This window comes from Meriones unguiculatus, chromosome 17, assembly GCF_030254825.1.
Source record: "Meriones unguiculatus strain TT.TT164.6M chromosome 17, Bangor_MerUng_6.1, whole genome shotgun sequence".
Classification (NCBI taxonomy): Eukaryota; Metazoa; Chordata; class Mammalia; order Rodentia; family Muridae; genus Meriones; species Meriones unguiculatus.
In genome coordinates this window covers 39,484,401-39,503,295 of record NC_083364.1, presented here as the reverse complement: position 1 = coordinate 39,503,295, position 18,895 = coordinate 39,484,401, and the positions used below count along the sequence as shown (strand labels likewise).

The window sequence follows — 18,895 nt, the reverse complement described above, 5'->3', positions numbered from 1 at the left end:
TCCCTTCTGTGTCATGGAAAACTGTTTAGAAAACAATCCCAACCCAAATTAGTTCTGTATATAAACAAGAAAATGTTCTTCTTTCAGGACAGGGTTTCTCTGTGTAGCCCTGACTGTCCTGGAACTCACTATGTAGACCAGGCTGGCCTCAAACTCAAGAGATCCACCTGCCTGTGCCTCCCAAGTGATGAATCTCAGACAGCCAGGTGCCATTATAGCCTGGCTCAAGATAAATGTTTCTTCTGGGAGAGAGCGGCTCACTATGCAGTCCAGGATGGCCTCAAACTTGTAATACTCATATCTCAGCCCCCACCACGGTATAAGATTTCAGCCACTTGTCACCACACCTAGCTAAAAAAGAACAATCAGATAATTTGTTTGGATAGGATCCAACCTGATTCTATCATTTTATTTTTCCCCTTTATTTTTATTTTATAAGTATGAGTATTTTGCCTGGATGATGTCTGTGCATCACATATCTGCCTAGTGCCCATGAAGGCCAGAAGAGGGACTAGATCCCCTGGGACTAGACTTACAGACAGTTGTGAGCTGCCATGTAGATGCTGGGATCAAACTTGTCCTCAGAAAGAGCAGCCAGTGCTCCTAACCACTGACCACCTCGCCAGTCTGATTCTGCTCCTTTAAAATAAACCCACAATGATAAATAGAAACTCATCTATGACCAAAAAGGTCCACCTCCACACCAACAAATCTGTAACACTCAGGCTGGCATAATGACATGGAAGCTGTGCACATTCTCAGAGAACTGACTGTCTCAACTTGCAAAGCCAAATAAATAAGTACACGGAGTCAGAAAATTATTTTAATAGTTACAAAACATTTTTTTACAGAATCAGTATAAAATAGCAATTGATTATAATTATGAGAATTAGACTTGAGGTCTTAGCTAAATGGGGCTGGATCAGCCACAGGCCCTAACCCGCTGGCTCAGAGGCCACCCTCAGAAGCCCACACTGCTGACGTCTGCCGTGCTTAGCTGATGAGATGACCGGGTCTTTCACAAACACTCTCTCTACTCATTCTTTGGAGGCTTGAAGTGAACTCGGCAGCGTTCATTGAACACCTAAGACATTCAAACAGAAACAACGTCATCCAGTCCTCCGCTTAAGTCAGGCCTGGGTATGAATTCAGATAACAGACAGGACAATGTTACCACTTTTTATCTAGGTCAATAGGCTTCGGAAACAGTAAATGTTTTAGCACACCAAATTAAGCATGATGTATGCCTTGGTAACATTCACTAGATAGTTTCAGCACCCATTTGCTGGCTGGACCTGTCTTCTGCTAAACTATGTGAATTTATATATTTCTTGTTCACCTTGCTTCCTAAAAATTGAAACAACGTATCATAAATGTCAAGAGAATGTCCCATGACTAAATGGGGCTATGCTACATAAAGTTTTCATAGGAATAACGGTTTAAAAAGAATAAGGGAGTGTTAACATTCTTATGTGAGATTTCTGATGTATGTTAAAGGAAAACACACACACATATAGCATCCTTCTATTTGTCAACAGAGGAAAACTCACTATAAGGACAGACATGAATGTCTGAAGGCATGTCCCACTCCTCCACGTGAAGACTCCACAGCATGAGGGAGATGCTCACTGTATACCTTTTAATAGCTGTGTTTGTTTTGAATTTGCATTTTGAGATAGGGTCTTCCTTTGTGGCTTGAACTTGCTATGTAGCTTGGCCTGGCCTCAAACTAAAAATCCTCCTGCTTTAGCCTCCCGAGTGCTGGAGTTACAGGCCACCATGCCTGGCTACATTTTGACTTTTCTGTGGGCTAATGATACACAGAAGAATACTCTCTCTCCATGCCTATGTGTAGTCCACTGTCAGCGTCTTGGATACTTACTTAGGTTTACTGGGAATTTAATCCCATCATATTGAATAGTACCTGGGATAGCACATCCAAAATTATTTCGCTCTTTCTACCACACTTCACATGTACCAAAGTCCTGGACTGGCTTTCAAATGCCAGTCAGTCACCAAACCCTTCTCCTACCATAGCCTCAGAATAACTTACGACTTCTTCAGAGAATGAATGGAGAATCAAACACTGAAGCAAGGGCAAGTGAAGGCTACATTTTGACAAGAAAGACAGGATAAAGAAATACCATAAGGCACTCAATTTTTAGTCTGTAATTTTTTTCACACCTCCACATGCTGGGTCTTTTTTTTTTTTTTTTTTTTAAAGATGGATGTAATTATTTAATGGCACAAGAAATAAGCTGGCTACAGGTAGGTAGAAGATGACCTCACTTATGACTTTAAAAAACAGTTAACAAGCCTGAACAAGCATATGAAAGCCGGAAGGTCATATACCAAGATACCAACACCAACTCAGCTTAATGATTAAGCTGAGAATTTTAAAAATTTTAAAAATTAAAAAAAAAAATTTTTTAATGAAAACTCTGAAACAAATTATTTCTGCACAAAAGCTCCTGAGGGGTTAAACAGTTATTAAATGCCAGAAGTCAGTCGGTGCCCAGCAGCTGATATTCCACCGCAGGAGCTCCAGCCTGAGAACGGTGGAGCTTAGTTCAGCCGCTCCTTCCTTCTGCTCGAACTTACTTACCTGATGTTCCCGCTCCACTAAATGTTACCGTGTAGTCACGTTTAATAAGACCCAGTGAATATTAACTGACACAATTTCAAAATAATGCTAGCAATTTTGGTTTTGTGAAAAGTAACTGCATAAAAGGCTAAATTTAACAAAGAACCTCTTTGAAAGTTCTCTGTTAACTACAGTAAAAACTCAATTTGCCCATAATTAGTGTTATAAGATACAAAGAATGTATGCAGCCCCACTCTGTAGTCGTCATGGAGTCTTTCGCATACCTGTAAAGCCGTTATGCTTCCACACAGGCACAAACCGTATTCACCACCCTCAGCCACTTGCTGGGTTCTCTGTTTTGCCTGAACTTCCTGCCCCCTCCCCTGGCTCCCCTTGCTTGTTCAGTTTCTCCCCTATTTCTCTATGAGAACCAACTTTATTTCCTACCTTCCAGCTCCTGTCATTTACCACTTCTTCGACATTTAGTTCTGACTGCATCCATTTCAACTGCAAGAAAGGGGGAAAAATTAAAATTCTGAATTGTAAAGAACTAGAACTATAGCTCCAGTACTGGGAACTGGGGGTGGGGTGGAGACAGGCACACCCTGGGGACCTGCTGGCTCCAATTCCCGTAAGAGAGCCTGCCTCAAAAAATAGGGTGGAGTCTACCGCAAAAGGCATCTGAAAAACTCTACCTAGCAATGTTTCAAAGCAGACACTAAGACTCATAACCAAACCCTCAGCAGAATGCAGGGAATCATATGAAAGAAGGGGAGTTAGTATGATATGGAAAGGATAGGAGCTCTGCAAGTACCAAATATATCTGGGCACAGGGTCTTTTCTGAGACTGACACTCAACCAAGGACCATCTATGGATATAACATAGAACTTCTGCTCGGATGTGGCCCGTGGTAGCTCAGTAACCAAGTAGTTTTCCAAAGTAAGGGGAACAAGGACTATTTCTAACAGGATCTCAAGGGCAGGCTCTTTGACCTCCCCCTCCCTAGGGGAGGAGCAGTCCCGTTAGGCCACAGAGGATGACCTTGCAGCCAGCCTTGAAGATACCTGATAAAACAGGGTCAAATGAAGGGGGAAGAGGTCCTCCCCCATCAGTGGACTTGGAAAGGGGCAGGGAGGAGACCAGGGAGGGAGTGTGGGGTTGGGGAGGGAATGAGGAAGTGGGATACAGCTGGGACACAGAGTTAACAAAATGTAACTAAAAAGAAAAATAAAAATTAAAAAAAAAGATAGGGTAGAGAAGTGACTGAGGAAGACTTCCCAACATAACCTCTGTTTCACACATACCAGCCCAGGCCACCAGACCCACACAGAATAAAAGGATAAGCTGTCATTTTTGTTTGAGCTCTGAGGCACTGGAAGCACTGATTCTCCAAGATTCAGACTCAAACATGTCTGTCTCAAGGTGTCCTCCAAGGCCCTGTGTCTAGGGAGATGGCCTTACTACTTCTGACAGGGAGAGAAAAGAACAGTAAAACCAGCCCAAGAATAAAAAGCTTCCCTGAAAACAACTAGAAAGTAAAGCATCTCTAATGGATGCCAGTTGTGGATATAAGCATGTTTTTGTTTTGGTCCCAGGTGTGGGATGTGGGACTGATTCAGATGGTCCATAGCAGCAGACTATTGGCCTCATGCAGGCTCTGAGAGGAGCTCTTTGCCAGCTACAGAGAGTTTAAATCTGAGGACTCTGGAGAGAGAATAAATGCCAGAGCCCAGAGCATGTGGAAGCTCCGAGAAAGAACAAGGCTGCTGCTGCTCCTGGTTGCTGTTGTGAGACTAGATAGAGATCTCCTGAAACAAGGATTAGACTGGCTCCAAGGAGCCCAACAACCCTAAACAGCAGGAAGCAGCTAAGAAACAGAACGTGTATCCCTCGCCCACTAGCTCTTTTTCTCTCCTACCTGGTGTTGGGGTGTTGGAAGAGACTGGGTGGAAGAGGGAGAAAAATATAAAAAAAACATAAATAAAAGTTTTTAAAAAGTATGCCGACAGATGCCACTATTGCTGATATAGGACAGAAAGGTGCCTCTAGCGATAAGGAGAAAAAGAAGTTCAGCTGCAGAAAGCTCATCCACAGAGAGAAAGCTGACTACTGGAAACTAGCTGACAGATGTCAGTGCCCGCCAGGGGACTGTGAGGGCTGATCTGGTGAGGTTACCTCCATCCGTTATTCCGCTGGGAAGCCTCACCGAGGGGACACTGCTCTGCCTGGGACTCCTGCTGGGGAACTCTCCCCAGCTGACTCCTGTTAGATACTTGAAGTACCCAATTCAATGATGTTCTATATGGGATGACGGTAAGACCTACCATGGAGGAGGTGAGGATGCACCCGTAGAAACTGGCCTTCAGTGTGTCCATTGCGAGATCAAGGGGAAGAAACATCTTCTGAACCTAACTCTGCAGTTACAGTGTTACCATGAAAGCGAGCTTTCAGCGCTGTTCTGCCTTCTCCTGTCTACTAAGAGTTCTGACTGCTAAAGGTCACTGACATCTGTAGGTGTTTATTTGGATGTGAAACTTCTAATTCTCAAATTCTGTGTGACCTCTGGCCCTGGAGGTATAAAAAAAAATCTAAGATGTTAGGAAGTCTGCCTAAGACTTGTAATGAAAAGAAAAACAGAAATTTGGTAACAAAAGGGCACAGATAAATCTTAATTTGCTACACTGTGCAAATATGGATTCAGTTTTTATTTAAAGAAACAGTAAATAGGTGAGAAAGATGTTAAGGGGGTGGTAAATATGAGGTAATTTTTGGTAAGAAAAGTTAAAAAGAAAGAAGCTTCTTTGTTCTATTACTATAAAAACTCCATGAAACTGCTTCCATGTTGGAACACAGAACCTGAGGTGATCTAGCTCTGAATTTCCCAGGCCACAGCCACGCATATTTAGCTCCAGGATAAACTAGCTCATATTTGAAAAGTGAGTGCATGGGGTAGGGGTGGGGGTGGGGGAACGGGAGAGAGAATGGGAATGCTTTAGATTAAAAAAAAAATTATACAGGAAGAGATAACATGATTGGAATTTTCCTAAATTGAAATGATTAAAAACAAAACAAAACCCTAACATAAAAGGCTTGAGTAGGTTGACAAGGTTTGTGGAGAATTAGCCTTAAAGATAGCATGCTTGACAATTAAAAGTTACTAAAATTCCTAACCAGCTGCAAGCTTGTGACTTCAAAGATGCCAGTTACTGTCCCCAAGTCCTCAGAGAATGAGGAAGAGCTAGAACAGCTAAAGGATTCTCTTTGGAAGATAAGACAGCTGCCATTTCCTCATCTGCTACAGCATTACTCACAGCTGCCCTTAATGGGGGGAAGCAAACCTTCCATTCACTCACTGATTGCTTCCTATGCCCCTCCCTGCAGTCCATGTGGCCACGCCTCCCAGGCACTAAGGGCAAAGGGGCAGACAGGAGGGCTGAGTAAACAGGCACAATCACTCCCAATCCCAGGGTTTAGCTGAACTTCGCCCTTCACTAGCAAGGGTAGCTCTACTCTGACTTTTCAGTATGTGACTTGTCCTGCCCCACACCTCCTGTCAACATCTTTAACAAAATCCAGGATAAGGGTGATATGGCTGCTGCGTGCTCTGAAGAAACAGAAAGCTCAAAGCTACTTAGACCCTGACCAATTATACAAAATAACTACACAAATAACAAAGTAACTATACAAATAACTCTGCCCTCATGGGGAAGGCCAAGGACTATTTTAACAGGTTCACCATCTGTAGACTCCACCACTGCCTGATGAATAATCAAGTATGAAACAGAGACCTAAGCAGTCCTAATGGACTAAGAGAGACACACACAGGTTGAGGCTGCATCTAGGAAACAATAACCGAGAAAGCACAGTAGCCTGGCCTACTTGCTGTGTGCCCTGTGCATCTGGCTACAGCTATTAAGCAAACACCAAGTTCCACAACTACTTACTATTAAAAACAAAAACTGTGTTGCCCACTGTGCTATCTTAAACAAACAATTGTTGTGATAACTGTTGGTGATCGCATAAGAAAAGTCAATGTTATTAAGAAATAACAAATGGGGGCTAGAGAGATGGCTCATCGGTTGAGAGCACTGGCTGCTCTTCCAGAGGTCATGAGTTCAATTCCCAACAACCACACACTGGCTCATAATGTGATCTGAGGCCCTCTTCTGGCAGATAGAGTACATGCAGATAGAGTATTCATATACATTTTTAAGTAGCTTTTTAAATAAATAACTTTATTAATTAAAAAAGTGGGCCAGTTAAGATTGCAAAATGGGTAAAGGTGCTTGCTGCCAAGTCTAGTGACCTGATTTTAATCCCAGGAACTCATCTACTAGAAGAAAAGACCTACACACACACACAAATAAATACTGAAAAATAACAAGTGCTCAAAATCATTCCAGAGAAGAGTATACGTATGTACACAGGTGAGACAGAGAAGGGGAAGAGACTGAAAGCAGATAAACAGCAAAGGAACATGGTGAGCATTCTGCATGTGAACTCTTTACATTGCTTTGCAACTTTTTTCTTAAGTTTGGAATTACATAAAATTGATACCTGAAAGTCCCCTAAAAAATGAGTGCAATATTCCCATTCAGAAAGCAAACAAGATAGACACCAGAAGTGGTGGAAGAGAGGGAACAGGATGGGAGCCTACCACTGATGTCCTCTAAAAGACTCCACCTAGCAGGGTATCGAAGCAGAGGCAGACTCAGAGCCAAACTTTGGACAGAGCACAGGTAGTCTTATGGAAGAAGGGGGAGATAGAAGGACCCAGAGGGAACAGGAGCCCCACAAGGAGATCAGCAAAGCCAAAAAATCTGGGCCCGGGGGTACTGTAGAGACTGATGCATCAACCAAGGACCACATGCATGGAGAGGACCTAGAACCCCCTGCTCAGATGCAGCCCATAGGCAGCTCAGTCTCCATGTGGGTTCCCTAGTAAGGGGAGCAGAAACAGTGTCTGACAGGAACTCAGTTGCCTGCTCCTTGATGATCACTTCTCCCTGGCAAGGTGACCTAGTCAGCCCACAAAGGAGGAGGATCCAGGCAGTCCTGATGGGACCTGATAGGCTAGGGAAGGAGGACTTCTATGAGTGGACTAGGGGAGAGAGATAGGGGAGGACAAGGAGGGAAGATGGAACTGGGAGATGAGGGAAGGCGCTACAGCTGGGATACAAAGTGAATAAATTGTAATTTTTTTTTATTGTGAAATTCATTATTAGCTGCTAATTCAAATTCCCACTAGCTTTTAAATCAAGTAATTGTGACATGTGAAATTGAATACATTATGAAAAAAAAAACCCACGAGGGCAATGTAATAAAATGTTGCTGGCTCTCTCTGTAATCTATGAATTCAAGCAATTGGGGATCAAAAATACTGGGGGTGGAAACTACACATATACCAAACATGGACACTTTGTATTAGCTGCTATCAGCAGCCTCTGGTGACTTAAACAACAGGGAGGGTGAAGGAAGGAAGATAAACACAAACACTATGCCACTTACATATGGGAGTTGAGAACACATGGGCTCTGTTACCCTAGTGGGCAGAGGACCCCCAGAATACCAAAGAACAACTGTTTTCCTGGTAATAAAATCCACTAATAAAAGCCACAGCAGTGACTCTGCCTCATTAACCCTATTACATAGGGAAAGCTTCCTTTCACATATCCCTGAGCGAGCACTTGACTTTTAGACTTATGCTTATTAGTGTGTGTGAGTGTGAAAGTGTGTACATGTGTCTGTGTGTCCATCCACAGGGAGCAGATATGGAGGTCAAAGGAAAACTTATGGGAATTAGTACTTATCTTCCACGGTCTGGGGTCTAGAGACCAAGCTCAGTCTCGGCAGCAGGCATCCTTTGCTGGCCCACGGTATTTTCTTAAGAACACTACAGGGATGCTTTTAAGTGTAGAAACGATAATGCAGAGAGCCAAAGAGCAGGGAGGATTGAGGTGTTGAGACTATGTGACTATATTCAACCAGTACTATGTCTTTGTGGCTGAAGAGGGCAATAGCTAGAACTTAGTAAATCTGTATTATATTCCAGCAGACTCCTACACAATGAAAGTATATTTCAAAATACAAATTCATGAAGAAATGTTTCAAATAAACCAGCAGAAACGTTTTCCACAGAGCTTCTGATGTGGTGTTGGTCGATACTGATGTTTCATCTTTAACATTAGAAAACACCACCATGTTAATTTTCCCCAAGCTGCTATAGTGCATTTGTTTATAAAGTATGCGTTTATTTCCTATACCACATCTAAGTGTGATGTAAAGCCCACCTGATAACAAGGCATTACTCTTTGGCCACTCTCCTGTGGGCGTGTTGGGGGAGGCGGGACACAAGTGTGCATATGCGAGTGGAGGCCTGAAGTTTACGTCATGTGTTTTTTCTGGACCACACCCTATTTACAGAGGCAGGGTCTCTTGCTGACCCTGGAACAAGCCAGCTTGTCCAGGGATCTCTTGTCTGCCTCTCCTGTCTGGAGTGCTGTGATTACAGCTAGCTGATAGGCCATCCAGGCTTTTTGCTGTTGGTTTAATTTATTCATTTGATGTTTGTTTTATTTTGTCTGCATGTTTGTTTGTATGCCACATGCATGTCTGGTATCCACAGAGGCCAGCAAGGGAGATCGGATTCTTTAGAACTGGAGTTACAGACAGCTGTGAGCCTGCATGTCAGTGCTAGGAATCAAACCTAGGTCTTCTGAAAGAGCAGCCAGTGCTCTTAACCATTGAGCCATCTCCAGCCCCACCCCACCCAACTTTTTACATGGGTTCTCAAAATTGAAACTGCAGTCCTCATACTTGCACAGCAAATAATTTATCCACTAACACATTCTCTCAACCCTGACCTGGTCATCTTTTAAAAACTAATAACCATACCTTACTTGAAGTTTTGTACATTAAAAGTCTATTTTAAAGGCTGTATTTGGGAAACCTTTGCACTGAAAATGGAAAGTGTGCTCAGCTTACCTTTGTCTGCTCTTTTCTAAGTTGCTTTAATAACGTCAAGTCATCCAGATTCTTTTCTCTCGCTTCTCGGAGACTGTTTACTACAGCTGAGGTCTGGGCTATACAGTTCTTTATAACTTTGTCCCTACTGATATGAGCTGCCATCAACTAAAAGAACAAAGGAATGAAAAGAAGTAGAGAAATCACATTAATTTGTTACATTTTAGTATTAGGAAAAAAAATGAGACTTGAAAAATTTAATATTTTAAAATAATTTTTAAAAATCTCTGGAAGAGAAAACCATTGTTTGGATTGTCTAAGTCATCTAACAGCAGATGAAAGGGGAAGCCTCGGAGCGTACAGAAGAAAAGCCAGGCTCCTCCTTCCACAGTCCAGGCCAGTATCTCCTGCTTCTTCCTGAAGTACCCAGCTGGGCTTGTTCTCCAGTCTCCTGAACTTGTCCTTGCACACGCTCCTCTACCCTACATCCACCCTTCCCACCACTGCTAATCTCTCTCCTTTCTTGTCTTTTCTGGTTGGCTTCAGTCTTGTGCTGCTAGCAAGGGGAAGATGTTATGAACTAAGTGATGAGGGAATTATCTTAGTTACAATACAGAAATACAAAGACGGTTATATTTAACTATGCAATCAGAGGCCTTTTCAAAAATTTAAAGAGTTGATAAAGCAAAGCTGAGGCACAGATTAGTGGCTGCATCAACTCTGTGTGTTGACTGCAAAGATAACTGGCAGAATGACTCTCATAACCCCTTTCTTAAGAGTAACAAATCCCAAAAGACAGCATTTCTCCATCTGTCTTGGGTAGCAAGGCTTAGTAATGGTTATGGTTCAAGCTCCTCTTACCGTCACATCTGAGGAGAGCTCAGTGAAATTATTTAATTTTTATTATGAGGAGCCTTTTGAGGCTAACTTTCTAAATTCATACTTTAGCTCCTATATCTTTTCCTATAAAGAAGTGTCAGCATTAGGGAATGCAAATATACCTTCGTTGGCTACAAAAGAAACTGGACCAGGAGCCACAGAGAGACTGTGAGCAGCAATGTTGGATGTTCCAGACTCCTTCAAAGAGACAACACTCAAAAAGAGGTTTTAGTGGTTCTTGTTGGCTGAGCACTTTGCAGGCCCAAAATCCAGAACAAAGTTGTTTGAAATCTAATAATGACCGCTTGGGAAAGGATACTCAAGTACATAAAACAGTACTGTTCTATGTACATCACTAATGTATGAAACTGAGGTAAAGGGAGGTTATACAAAATGCCAAGTCACAAACCTAGGATAGGAAGCAGCAGATGTGAGACTTGATCTAGCCCTGGAGTCCATACTGCTAACCGTGATACTGTCAACCCCTACATTAATAGAAGTCTGAAAATGGGAAGAACTGAATAGTAGAGATCACACAAATAGCAGGGAGGAGAGCAACAGAGTGACCACACATTTCTAGTTCTTACACCTGAAGACATAAATGAACCATCAAACAGCCCACAGTATGTGAGGACTTGGACCCACCCCAACTCGCCATGACTAAGTCTTTATAAGACACCACACCTTGTAATTTTCTAAAACCACAGGATTTACCTGATTGTTTGACAGAATGACATACTATAATGGGGGTGGGGGGGAGAACTAAGATGCCAGTAGGTGGTGATCTGAATTTAAATGATAGGAGTAAGTTGGTTCACAAAATTACTTTTTCAACACCTGAAAATTACATTTCAGATTTCAATAATGCCTTTTTTCTGACAAGAAGTCCACACAGTAACCTTGTGGTGGGAGAGCATAGAAAACCATGTGTCATTTGAACTTTAACTAACAATTTAACGGAGGGGCATCAAGCTATAGTACATCTGTACCATCATTTCCTTCTGCATTTGCAAATTCAAAGAGGACTCAAGCAGGTAATGAGCAACTCTACGCTGGAGAAGCCAAAGCATCAGCAAGGGTGACTTATTAACATCTGTGGCTTTCTCTTCCCTTTGACTATACACTTCCTCTCTCCTTCCTGATAATGGGGGGGAACATAAAGGCTGAAAGGCTTTCACTCTCCTTGCCTTCAGCTGCTTGGCCTCTTGGAATTGATTCTTGCTAAAGTCTTGACTGTTTCATGATCCCTGTGATCATCTCTGCATACTGTCTACTTAAGCAAAAGGCCATGAATGCAGAGACCAAAACAATCCTGTTCCCATTCTTTACAACCATTTCTTCACAGATTTGTGCGTACACCACACAATGTCTGGAGTTGTAGAAATCATTTGAAAACTAGTGTACTCCCATACTCAAGTGTACACAAAGACGTCATATGCTTTTCACAGTTTAGATACAAGTCAACTTCTTATTTTGTCTACAAAGAAAGGTATAAAAGAAATACAAAAGACAGGCTCAAGAGATAAACTTACAGACTCATAAAGTTGTTTACAGGTTTGGCTGGCATCAATTTTCCCTGCAAAGGAAGCTGTTGGAACCGTAGTGTTTAATTCATGTACTATTCTGTCATCAATTGTCCTCATCACCTTGAGTAATTCCTATATATTTTTAAAATAAAAAAAAAAAACACAGAAGAATATAATCTCAATGAAGTGTTAAGTGATCAAAGCTAAATATTTAAACAAAAAGAAAACAAGAGTTTGGATATTTTACAAGCCTTTTACATAGGAGGAAAACAGCCCAAACAGTACACTCAGACATCTCCGTGTTTACCACACGGTGACAGGCGGGACATGTAGTGGTGACTCTACAGGGGACTCCAGTCTAGCTCTGCAGCGCAGCAGTGAAATCCCACTGTCTGGCATGTATTTAGCAAACTGTGTCTTCCAGATCCAGCACACAGCCAAAGAGGGCTCTCCAACCACTGTACCACACTCTCCAAAACCACTTGTGCCGCCGCTCTAACCTAACTTTGCAAATGTGGCACCAGGGGACGCGAGGGCAGGACTAGTCAGCTCACAGAAGTGAAGCCGCACACCACCAGCCTTACCTTGCAGTTCTTTGACTTTCTCCTATGACTGTAGATTTATATTTTTGTGATAAAAACAGAACAAATTTGCTACTAGAGAAAAACACATACTTTGGCTCTTTAATTCATTGAAAAAGTGGGAATTAGTTCTGGCTTTTCTTTGTAACCCTGTTCACATTTCTCAAGGCTCTGCTTTCCTTCAAAGTCTCCGACTCACAAAAACCCAATCCAAAGAAAAAGACACCACAAGTTATTTACTGCTGCCGAGTGGCTGGAGATGTCGCTCAGCAGCAGAGCATGAGGCCCTCCGTTTCAGCCCAGAAGCCTACTACACCCAAGAGAGAGAACAACAGAGAGCTGAGTACTTGCACAGCACAGTCCTTCCCCACATCCTGAGGCAGCGCTTCTCACTCAATAGAGAAAGGACCAGCTACACTGTCCTCAGGACTGAGTGTCTAACCGTGTACACCTCTCTTTTTTAATGTATATTCTTAAAAGTGTGACATCTCCTACTCCCCCCCAAATAAAAACCCAGGATCACTGAAAAAGCCTCTGAGAAAACAATCTCACTAACCTACAACACACTTATCTGTGAAAACTTCCAAGTTAGCGTTTAACCTTACCATGTCTTAGAGGACCTCCCTCAACATACCACCCCATTTCTTTACTTTGTCAAATTAAACCCATTACCAAAACCAACAATTTCCTATCCCCCCTTCCCATTTGTTAAAACTCCTTATGAGTGTAATCATCTGTCAGACCTCAGGCAGTCCATGTATGGAGAAATGAGCTCGAGCTGGACTAGGATTTCTGGCCAATAAAACGCCAGTGTTCCTCAGGAACTTGTGAAACTGGCTTCCTTCTGCCAACTCTCGCGTCTGGCAGAAGGGACATTTTGTGTTTGAAAGCACAATGGCCTCCAGGCTCCCTCAGTCCCTACTCACAAGTGCTCAGTATACATCTCAAAGTTCACACTAGCCTCTTGGCTGTTCCTTCCTCCCATCCTCCTTAAAACCAGCATACACACTCTCTCTCTCTCTCTCTCTCTCTCTCTCTCTCTCGCTCACTCGCTCCCCCCCACAACTTCCTGCTATGCTCTCATGTTCTGTCTCTCTCTCCCTCTGTCTCTCAAATAGCCCTGACCATGACCACTCTTATCCATAATAAAAAACTGTCCTCTTAATCATACCAGAGTGGCCATTTCAATGGTTCACGTACTCTGCCCCCTCACATACTTGTAGAAAAATTTGAAAAGATATTTAATACCTAAAGTTAACCATTAGTAAAACATTAACAAGTTTCCTTATTATTTTTATACATTTTATGAAGTAACATTTTAAAGAATGCCATACTGTGACTATTTTGCCTGTGTTACTAAAAATGCCTTGGAGAATCCACACCCAGTGCTGGGAATCAAACCCAGGTCCTCAAGCATGAGAGGCAAGTGCTCCATCACTAACCTAGTCCAGCTTCCTTTAAGGCATTTTGAATAGTTCTATAATGTCTGTGGAGGAGTCAAACCTGTTACCAACTGTAACCACTTAAGCAGAGCATGTGCTCTAATTTCTGCTCCACCACTTCATTCACCTTAAAGTGCTGAATATTTTAATGACCTGATCATGATCTCAATACAGAAATAAAACAATTTCAAATGTCCATAACTTAGACTAATAATAAATCACAGGCAAGGACTTGTGAGAAAGTCCAACAGATAAAGGCACTTACTACCAAGCCTGATGACCTGAGTTCAACTCCCACATGGTAGAAAGAGAAAGCCACAGGTTGTCCCCTGACCTCCACTCACTTGAATACCACTGCACATGCATTCCCTTCCCCATAAATAAACTTAATGAAAACAAAACGCAAGCAAAACAGGCAAATAACACAAAATTCATTATCTTGTCTCCTTTTCCTGTAACTACATTTGTTGATAGTATTCTTTGCAAACCATAATTCTTAGGAGACATAAGAAGTCCGTATGGTTTTAGGGACAATCTCAAAATATTCCCTGGGCAACTAGCATTTTAAATAGTATGCCATATAATGTAGGATATATAATGCCCATGAGCAGTAAATTCCAAACAAATGATGACAGCACTTGTTGAGTCACAGGACAGAAAAAGCTAGGTGTGGTGGCACAAACCTGTGATCTTAGCACTCAGGAGGCTGAGACAGGAGAATCATGAGTTGGAGGCCATCATGAGCTACATAGCAAGATCCTATCTGTAGGAGGGGGAAAATACAGCAGACAGAGCCAACCTAACCTTCTACAACATGACTGCTTCGTTTCCATACCCCCTTTAAAAAAAATCTCCTTCAAGTTCTTCTTTTCCTCTGTGCACAGTGAACTTATCTTCTGAGCCCAAGTTTCAGTTGTACTTTTTGGATAGTTTCCCATGGCCAGGAAAGCTCTCGGCAACGTTCTTCGAGTGGTGTAAGGTAGAGGAGCAGAGCTCCTCCTTTCACTAACTCACTGTATTCAGACAGCAGTTGCTGACAGACACAGAGGTACTGTGGGAAAGGGAAAGTACGGTGCAGTGAACTGTGGTCAAGCTGGGGTTCAGGGCTATTTCGGGCAGGGGATCAAGAAATGCCTCTGACAAAGAGCAGGTGTTCCCTCTTATATGCAGATCATAGCTTCAAATCTTACTCCAAAGTGTTTAACCTGGGGTGCCTGAAGAGGCCAGGAAGCTAGAAATGGAACATGAGAGAGAAGGGAAAAAGGCCTTAGGGAAGGTGAGACAGTAGAACAACATGATACCAGAGTAGAGGGGGAGAGAAGGACAGAGGGCAGGCAGAGAAGACAAGGTAGAGGGAAAGGATAATTCAAACTAAGAATTATGAAAAATCCCTATTAAAATCTACTTTGTAAGTTATTTAGAAATATAATTTGCTTTTTAAAAAGTTTGAAGGGAGGTACCCTGCAAGGATGGGTATAGGTCCTCCCACAAGCCATGTATTATATGAAAATCCCAATGCCAAGTGTGGAATATCAACTATTATCATGTACAGAGTGTAATACTTGACAATGGTAATAAATGACTGTTAATGGTTTGTGTATTTATTGTGCTACACTCTCCATCATTACTTTAGCATACTTCCCTTCTACTTATACTTCAGAGATTCCCTGTTTACTGAATCCCAATTGCACCAAGAAGCCATGACAAAGACTGGCTTAAACCGAGATAAGGTTTAATTACTGTTCATATTTGCACAACATAAAATCACCTGTAGCACATTTCTCAGAACATAATCCCTTTATTAAGCAATACATGACTGTACAGGAACTGTTTTGCCTGTGTGCTATTACCTCTGCCTAGAAGTCAACTGGTATTATGGAAGGCCCGACTCATATGACCTCTTGATTTCTTTCTGAGCTTTTATGCATCTTATTTGTAACTCCAGTCTCTTCTACATGTTTGAATCCTCACTTAAAGCTCATTTTATACCCTGTCCACCATGGTATCTCCTAGAGCCTGGTAGCTGGCAGATACCTGGCAGGGGCTACCCTGTGTATCCTGGGGTACATGCTAAAGTCCTAAGTCCTTGTAGACAGGGCTTTCAGGAAAGAAAGTTAAATGAAGGTCACAACCAGGCACACACTTGTTTCAGCTACTTGAGAGACTGTGGTAGCATTTCTTGAGCCGGGACTATTAGGGCCAGCCTCCACAACATAGTGAGATCTTGTCAAATACAAACACACACACACACACACACACACACACACACACACACACGGAAATCACAGGGCAAGAATCCTAATCTACCACAACTGGGGTCCATCTTGGAAGACGAGACCTAAGTGGCCCTGCTCCAACTGCACAAACACAGAGAAAAGGTGTGAAGACAAGGTGAGAAGACAGCCTGTAAGCCAGGAACAAAGACTTCACCACAAGTCAACCCCAACAGGACCCTAATCTTGGACTTCTAGCTTTCCAAACTTCAGGAAACTATAGTTCTGTTGTTTAAGACACTGAGTCTGCAGGTATGGCAGCTTGAACAGGATGAAAAAGTACCCAGTAAGTTGTTGAGTGTATGTTAAAATGAGATTTGAAGCATGCAATTTTAAAATTTCTTTTTTGGATTATATTTCACTTTGCAAACACGGTATTTTCTGGGAGTGCTACAATGGGGAGAAACACAAAAAGCTTAAAACTCTTTAAAAATCTTTTAAGCTTAAAAACACCTAGCTGTGTGAAAACAAAATCAGAATTCCTAGTAGTTGGAACTTGACAGAAAGTGACAGGGACTGCCATGAGAAAGGCCATGAGAAAACTTTTGAAGACGAAAGCATCCACTTTGATGTTGACCTAAGTTTGCTTTACAAGAATGTCAACATCAAACTAGGAGCATTTGTAAATTCCTATAGACTACACCATATATAAGATATATACAAGATATATCCCTCCAAAACAGTAAACAAAGCCTGAACTCTATACGGCATATTTAGAAGTACTCTTTTGTTTTGCAACTGACTTTAAAACCCCTTCTCAAATTAAAAGGTTAACTAATAATTTGAGATGTGGATATGGAGAATACAGTCAGAGCAGAGATCGCAAATCACTGACTGCAGACGGTACATGAACATTCACAGTACAATTCTTTCAACATCTCATAATTATGAGCTAAAATCCTAATATTTACAATAAAAAAAAGACATGACTTCCAGTTTATTTCCCCTGGTATTCATTGCAGCACTTTCCACGGTTAGGATACATATACACAAACAGATCTGTTAGATCTTAAGAATTTTGATTAATAATTTGTGAGAATTCTAGTCAACCGTGTCTTATAATTTTACGAAAGTCATCAAAATTTAAGTGCCATACATTTAATGGTGTTTTACATTATTACAGCATCTTCATGTATGTTTTTGGTCCTGTCTGTGAAGGAGTGGAAGCAAAAATGAATGCCTATTTTACAAGGGGGTTGGAAGATATGGTAAGGCTTGCTCTGGGTAACCAGGTCCTTAGCTTTTTAGCTCAGATACTCATTATTAAATCTTTTGGCCAAGGGACTGGAGAGATGGCTCGATGGAAAAGAGTACCTGCCTGTCTTTTCTTGCAGAGGACTCAGGTTCAATTCCTAGCACCCAAAGGACAGCTCACAATCGTTTCTAACTTCTGTCCAGAGGATACAATGCCCTCTTTTGGCCTCTGGTGACTCGGCACAGATGTGGTGCACAAACATGCCGCTAATAGATTTTTTTTTTAACTTTTGGCCAAATTATTTGTCAAACAAATCGATTTAATGAGGCTGTCTTTATGAATACCACTACCTACAAACTAGTCAAAAGTACTGAGGCACTACTGATAGGGAAAAGACATGTGAAAAGAATTTTCACTATCTTTAACTAAAAATACATTTTAAAGGTCATGCTTTTCTTTTTAATTCAGCTCTAATTTAATAGCAGGACCTCCATTGCGAACTGATCAACATCAGGATCGTTATTCTTGAATTCTTGGGTGAGTATTAAGTCTTGGACCTTTGATATTTTTAGTACAAAAAGACACGTTGTTTTTCTTAAGTGTTACACCTTCTCTCGGGATCAAGAAGGCAATAGCACAGACCAAGTATTAGAACGAACCCAAGGTTCCAAATATTCTGTTTCACCAAAACAGGACCTACGCCAATCTTTTTTTTTTTTTACAATCAAGTACACGAGGTCTCTTTCACTTCTTTCTCTCCCACAAAAAAACGTCGGTTTAGAAGTAAGAAAGGAATTGCAGAAGCTGGGAACGAAGTTCAGGGACCTGCTGAACTGTTAGAATCCCTACCCACTGCTTCCGAGCTCGGCTTTACCACTCCAGAACGACCTGGAGGGCCTCAGACCGCTCCCTGCACCGAGCACCTGCGCTCCCCAAGGCCACCCCCAGCCCCCATGACCTCCACAGGCTCTCCTAAAACCTGCCGAACCGCCTGCTTCCTCCACAGTCGGTCTATCCTCCCTCCCAGGCCAAAGCACGGACTAGGATCTGGGGACAAAAGGCTGGACAAGCTTGCCACGTGAGGAAAAACCTCATCACCTGGAACTCGGCGAACTCTTCACAGTTCACACCGCCACTGGGCGCCGCCATATTGGACGAACGTGAGGACCCCGCGGCTGGCCAATCACCGCGGAGCAGAGGTGTCCGCGGTGCTGCCAGACAGCAAGTCGTGCGGGTCCGGGCGCGGGGCGGCCCTCTCCAAGCCTGTCCACTCTCTGAGCCTACGGTATACGGGTACTCGTTAATGAGGGGCGAGACCCCGAAGAAGCCGTCGAGAAACCGGGGCGTTTGGGGGCGGTGAGGGGTGGGCAATCGGTGAGAATGACTAAATGTTTAAAAAAAAAAAAAGAAATAGCGACGCCAGCACGCCGTAGGGCCCCGGGCCCCCGGTC

General features: G+C 42.5%; 1 protein-coding gene across 1 annotated transcript; it reads right to left on the bottom strand.

Annotated features, from left to right (window-relative positions):
• Positions 1-810: 810 nt before the first annotated feature.
• Mix23 (mitochondrial matrix import factor 23) lies at positions 811-18,674 on the bottom strand. Its single transcript, XM_021634629.2, has 5 exons — positions 18,543-18,674; positions 11,960-12,085; positions 9,570-9,716; positions 3,032-3,091; positions 811-1,084 (listed from the first exon to the last, which is right to left on the bottom strand). The coding sequence occupies exons 1-5, from the start codon at positions 18,591-18,593 to the stop codon at positions 1,034-1,036; spliced, it is 435 nt and encodes a 144-aa protein (XP_021490304.1). The 5' UTR covers positions 18,594-18,674; the 3' UTR covers positions 811-1,033.
• Between the last annotated feature and the right edge of the window lie 221 nt (positions 18,675-18,895).

Excerpts from the sequence above, each read along its gene's own strand:
- Mix23 (XM_021634629.2), bottom strand. The coding sequence starts at position 18,593 with ATGGCGGCGCCCAGTGGCGGTGTGAACTGTGAAGAGTTCGCCGAGTTC. Across the intron at positions 12,086-18,542 it reads AAGAGTTCGCCGAGTTCCAG|GAATTACTCAAGGTGATGAG; the intron begins GTGATGAGGTTT and ends AAAAATATATAG. Across the intron at positions 3,092-9,569 it reads TTAGAAAAGAGCAGACAAAG|TTGAAATGGATGCAGTCAGA; the intron begins GTAAGCTGAGCA and ends CCTTTCTTGCAG.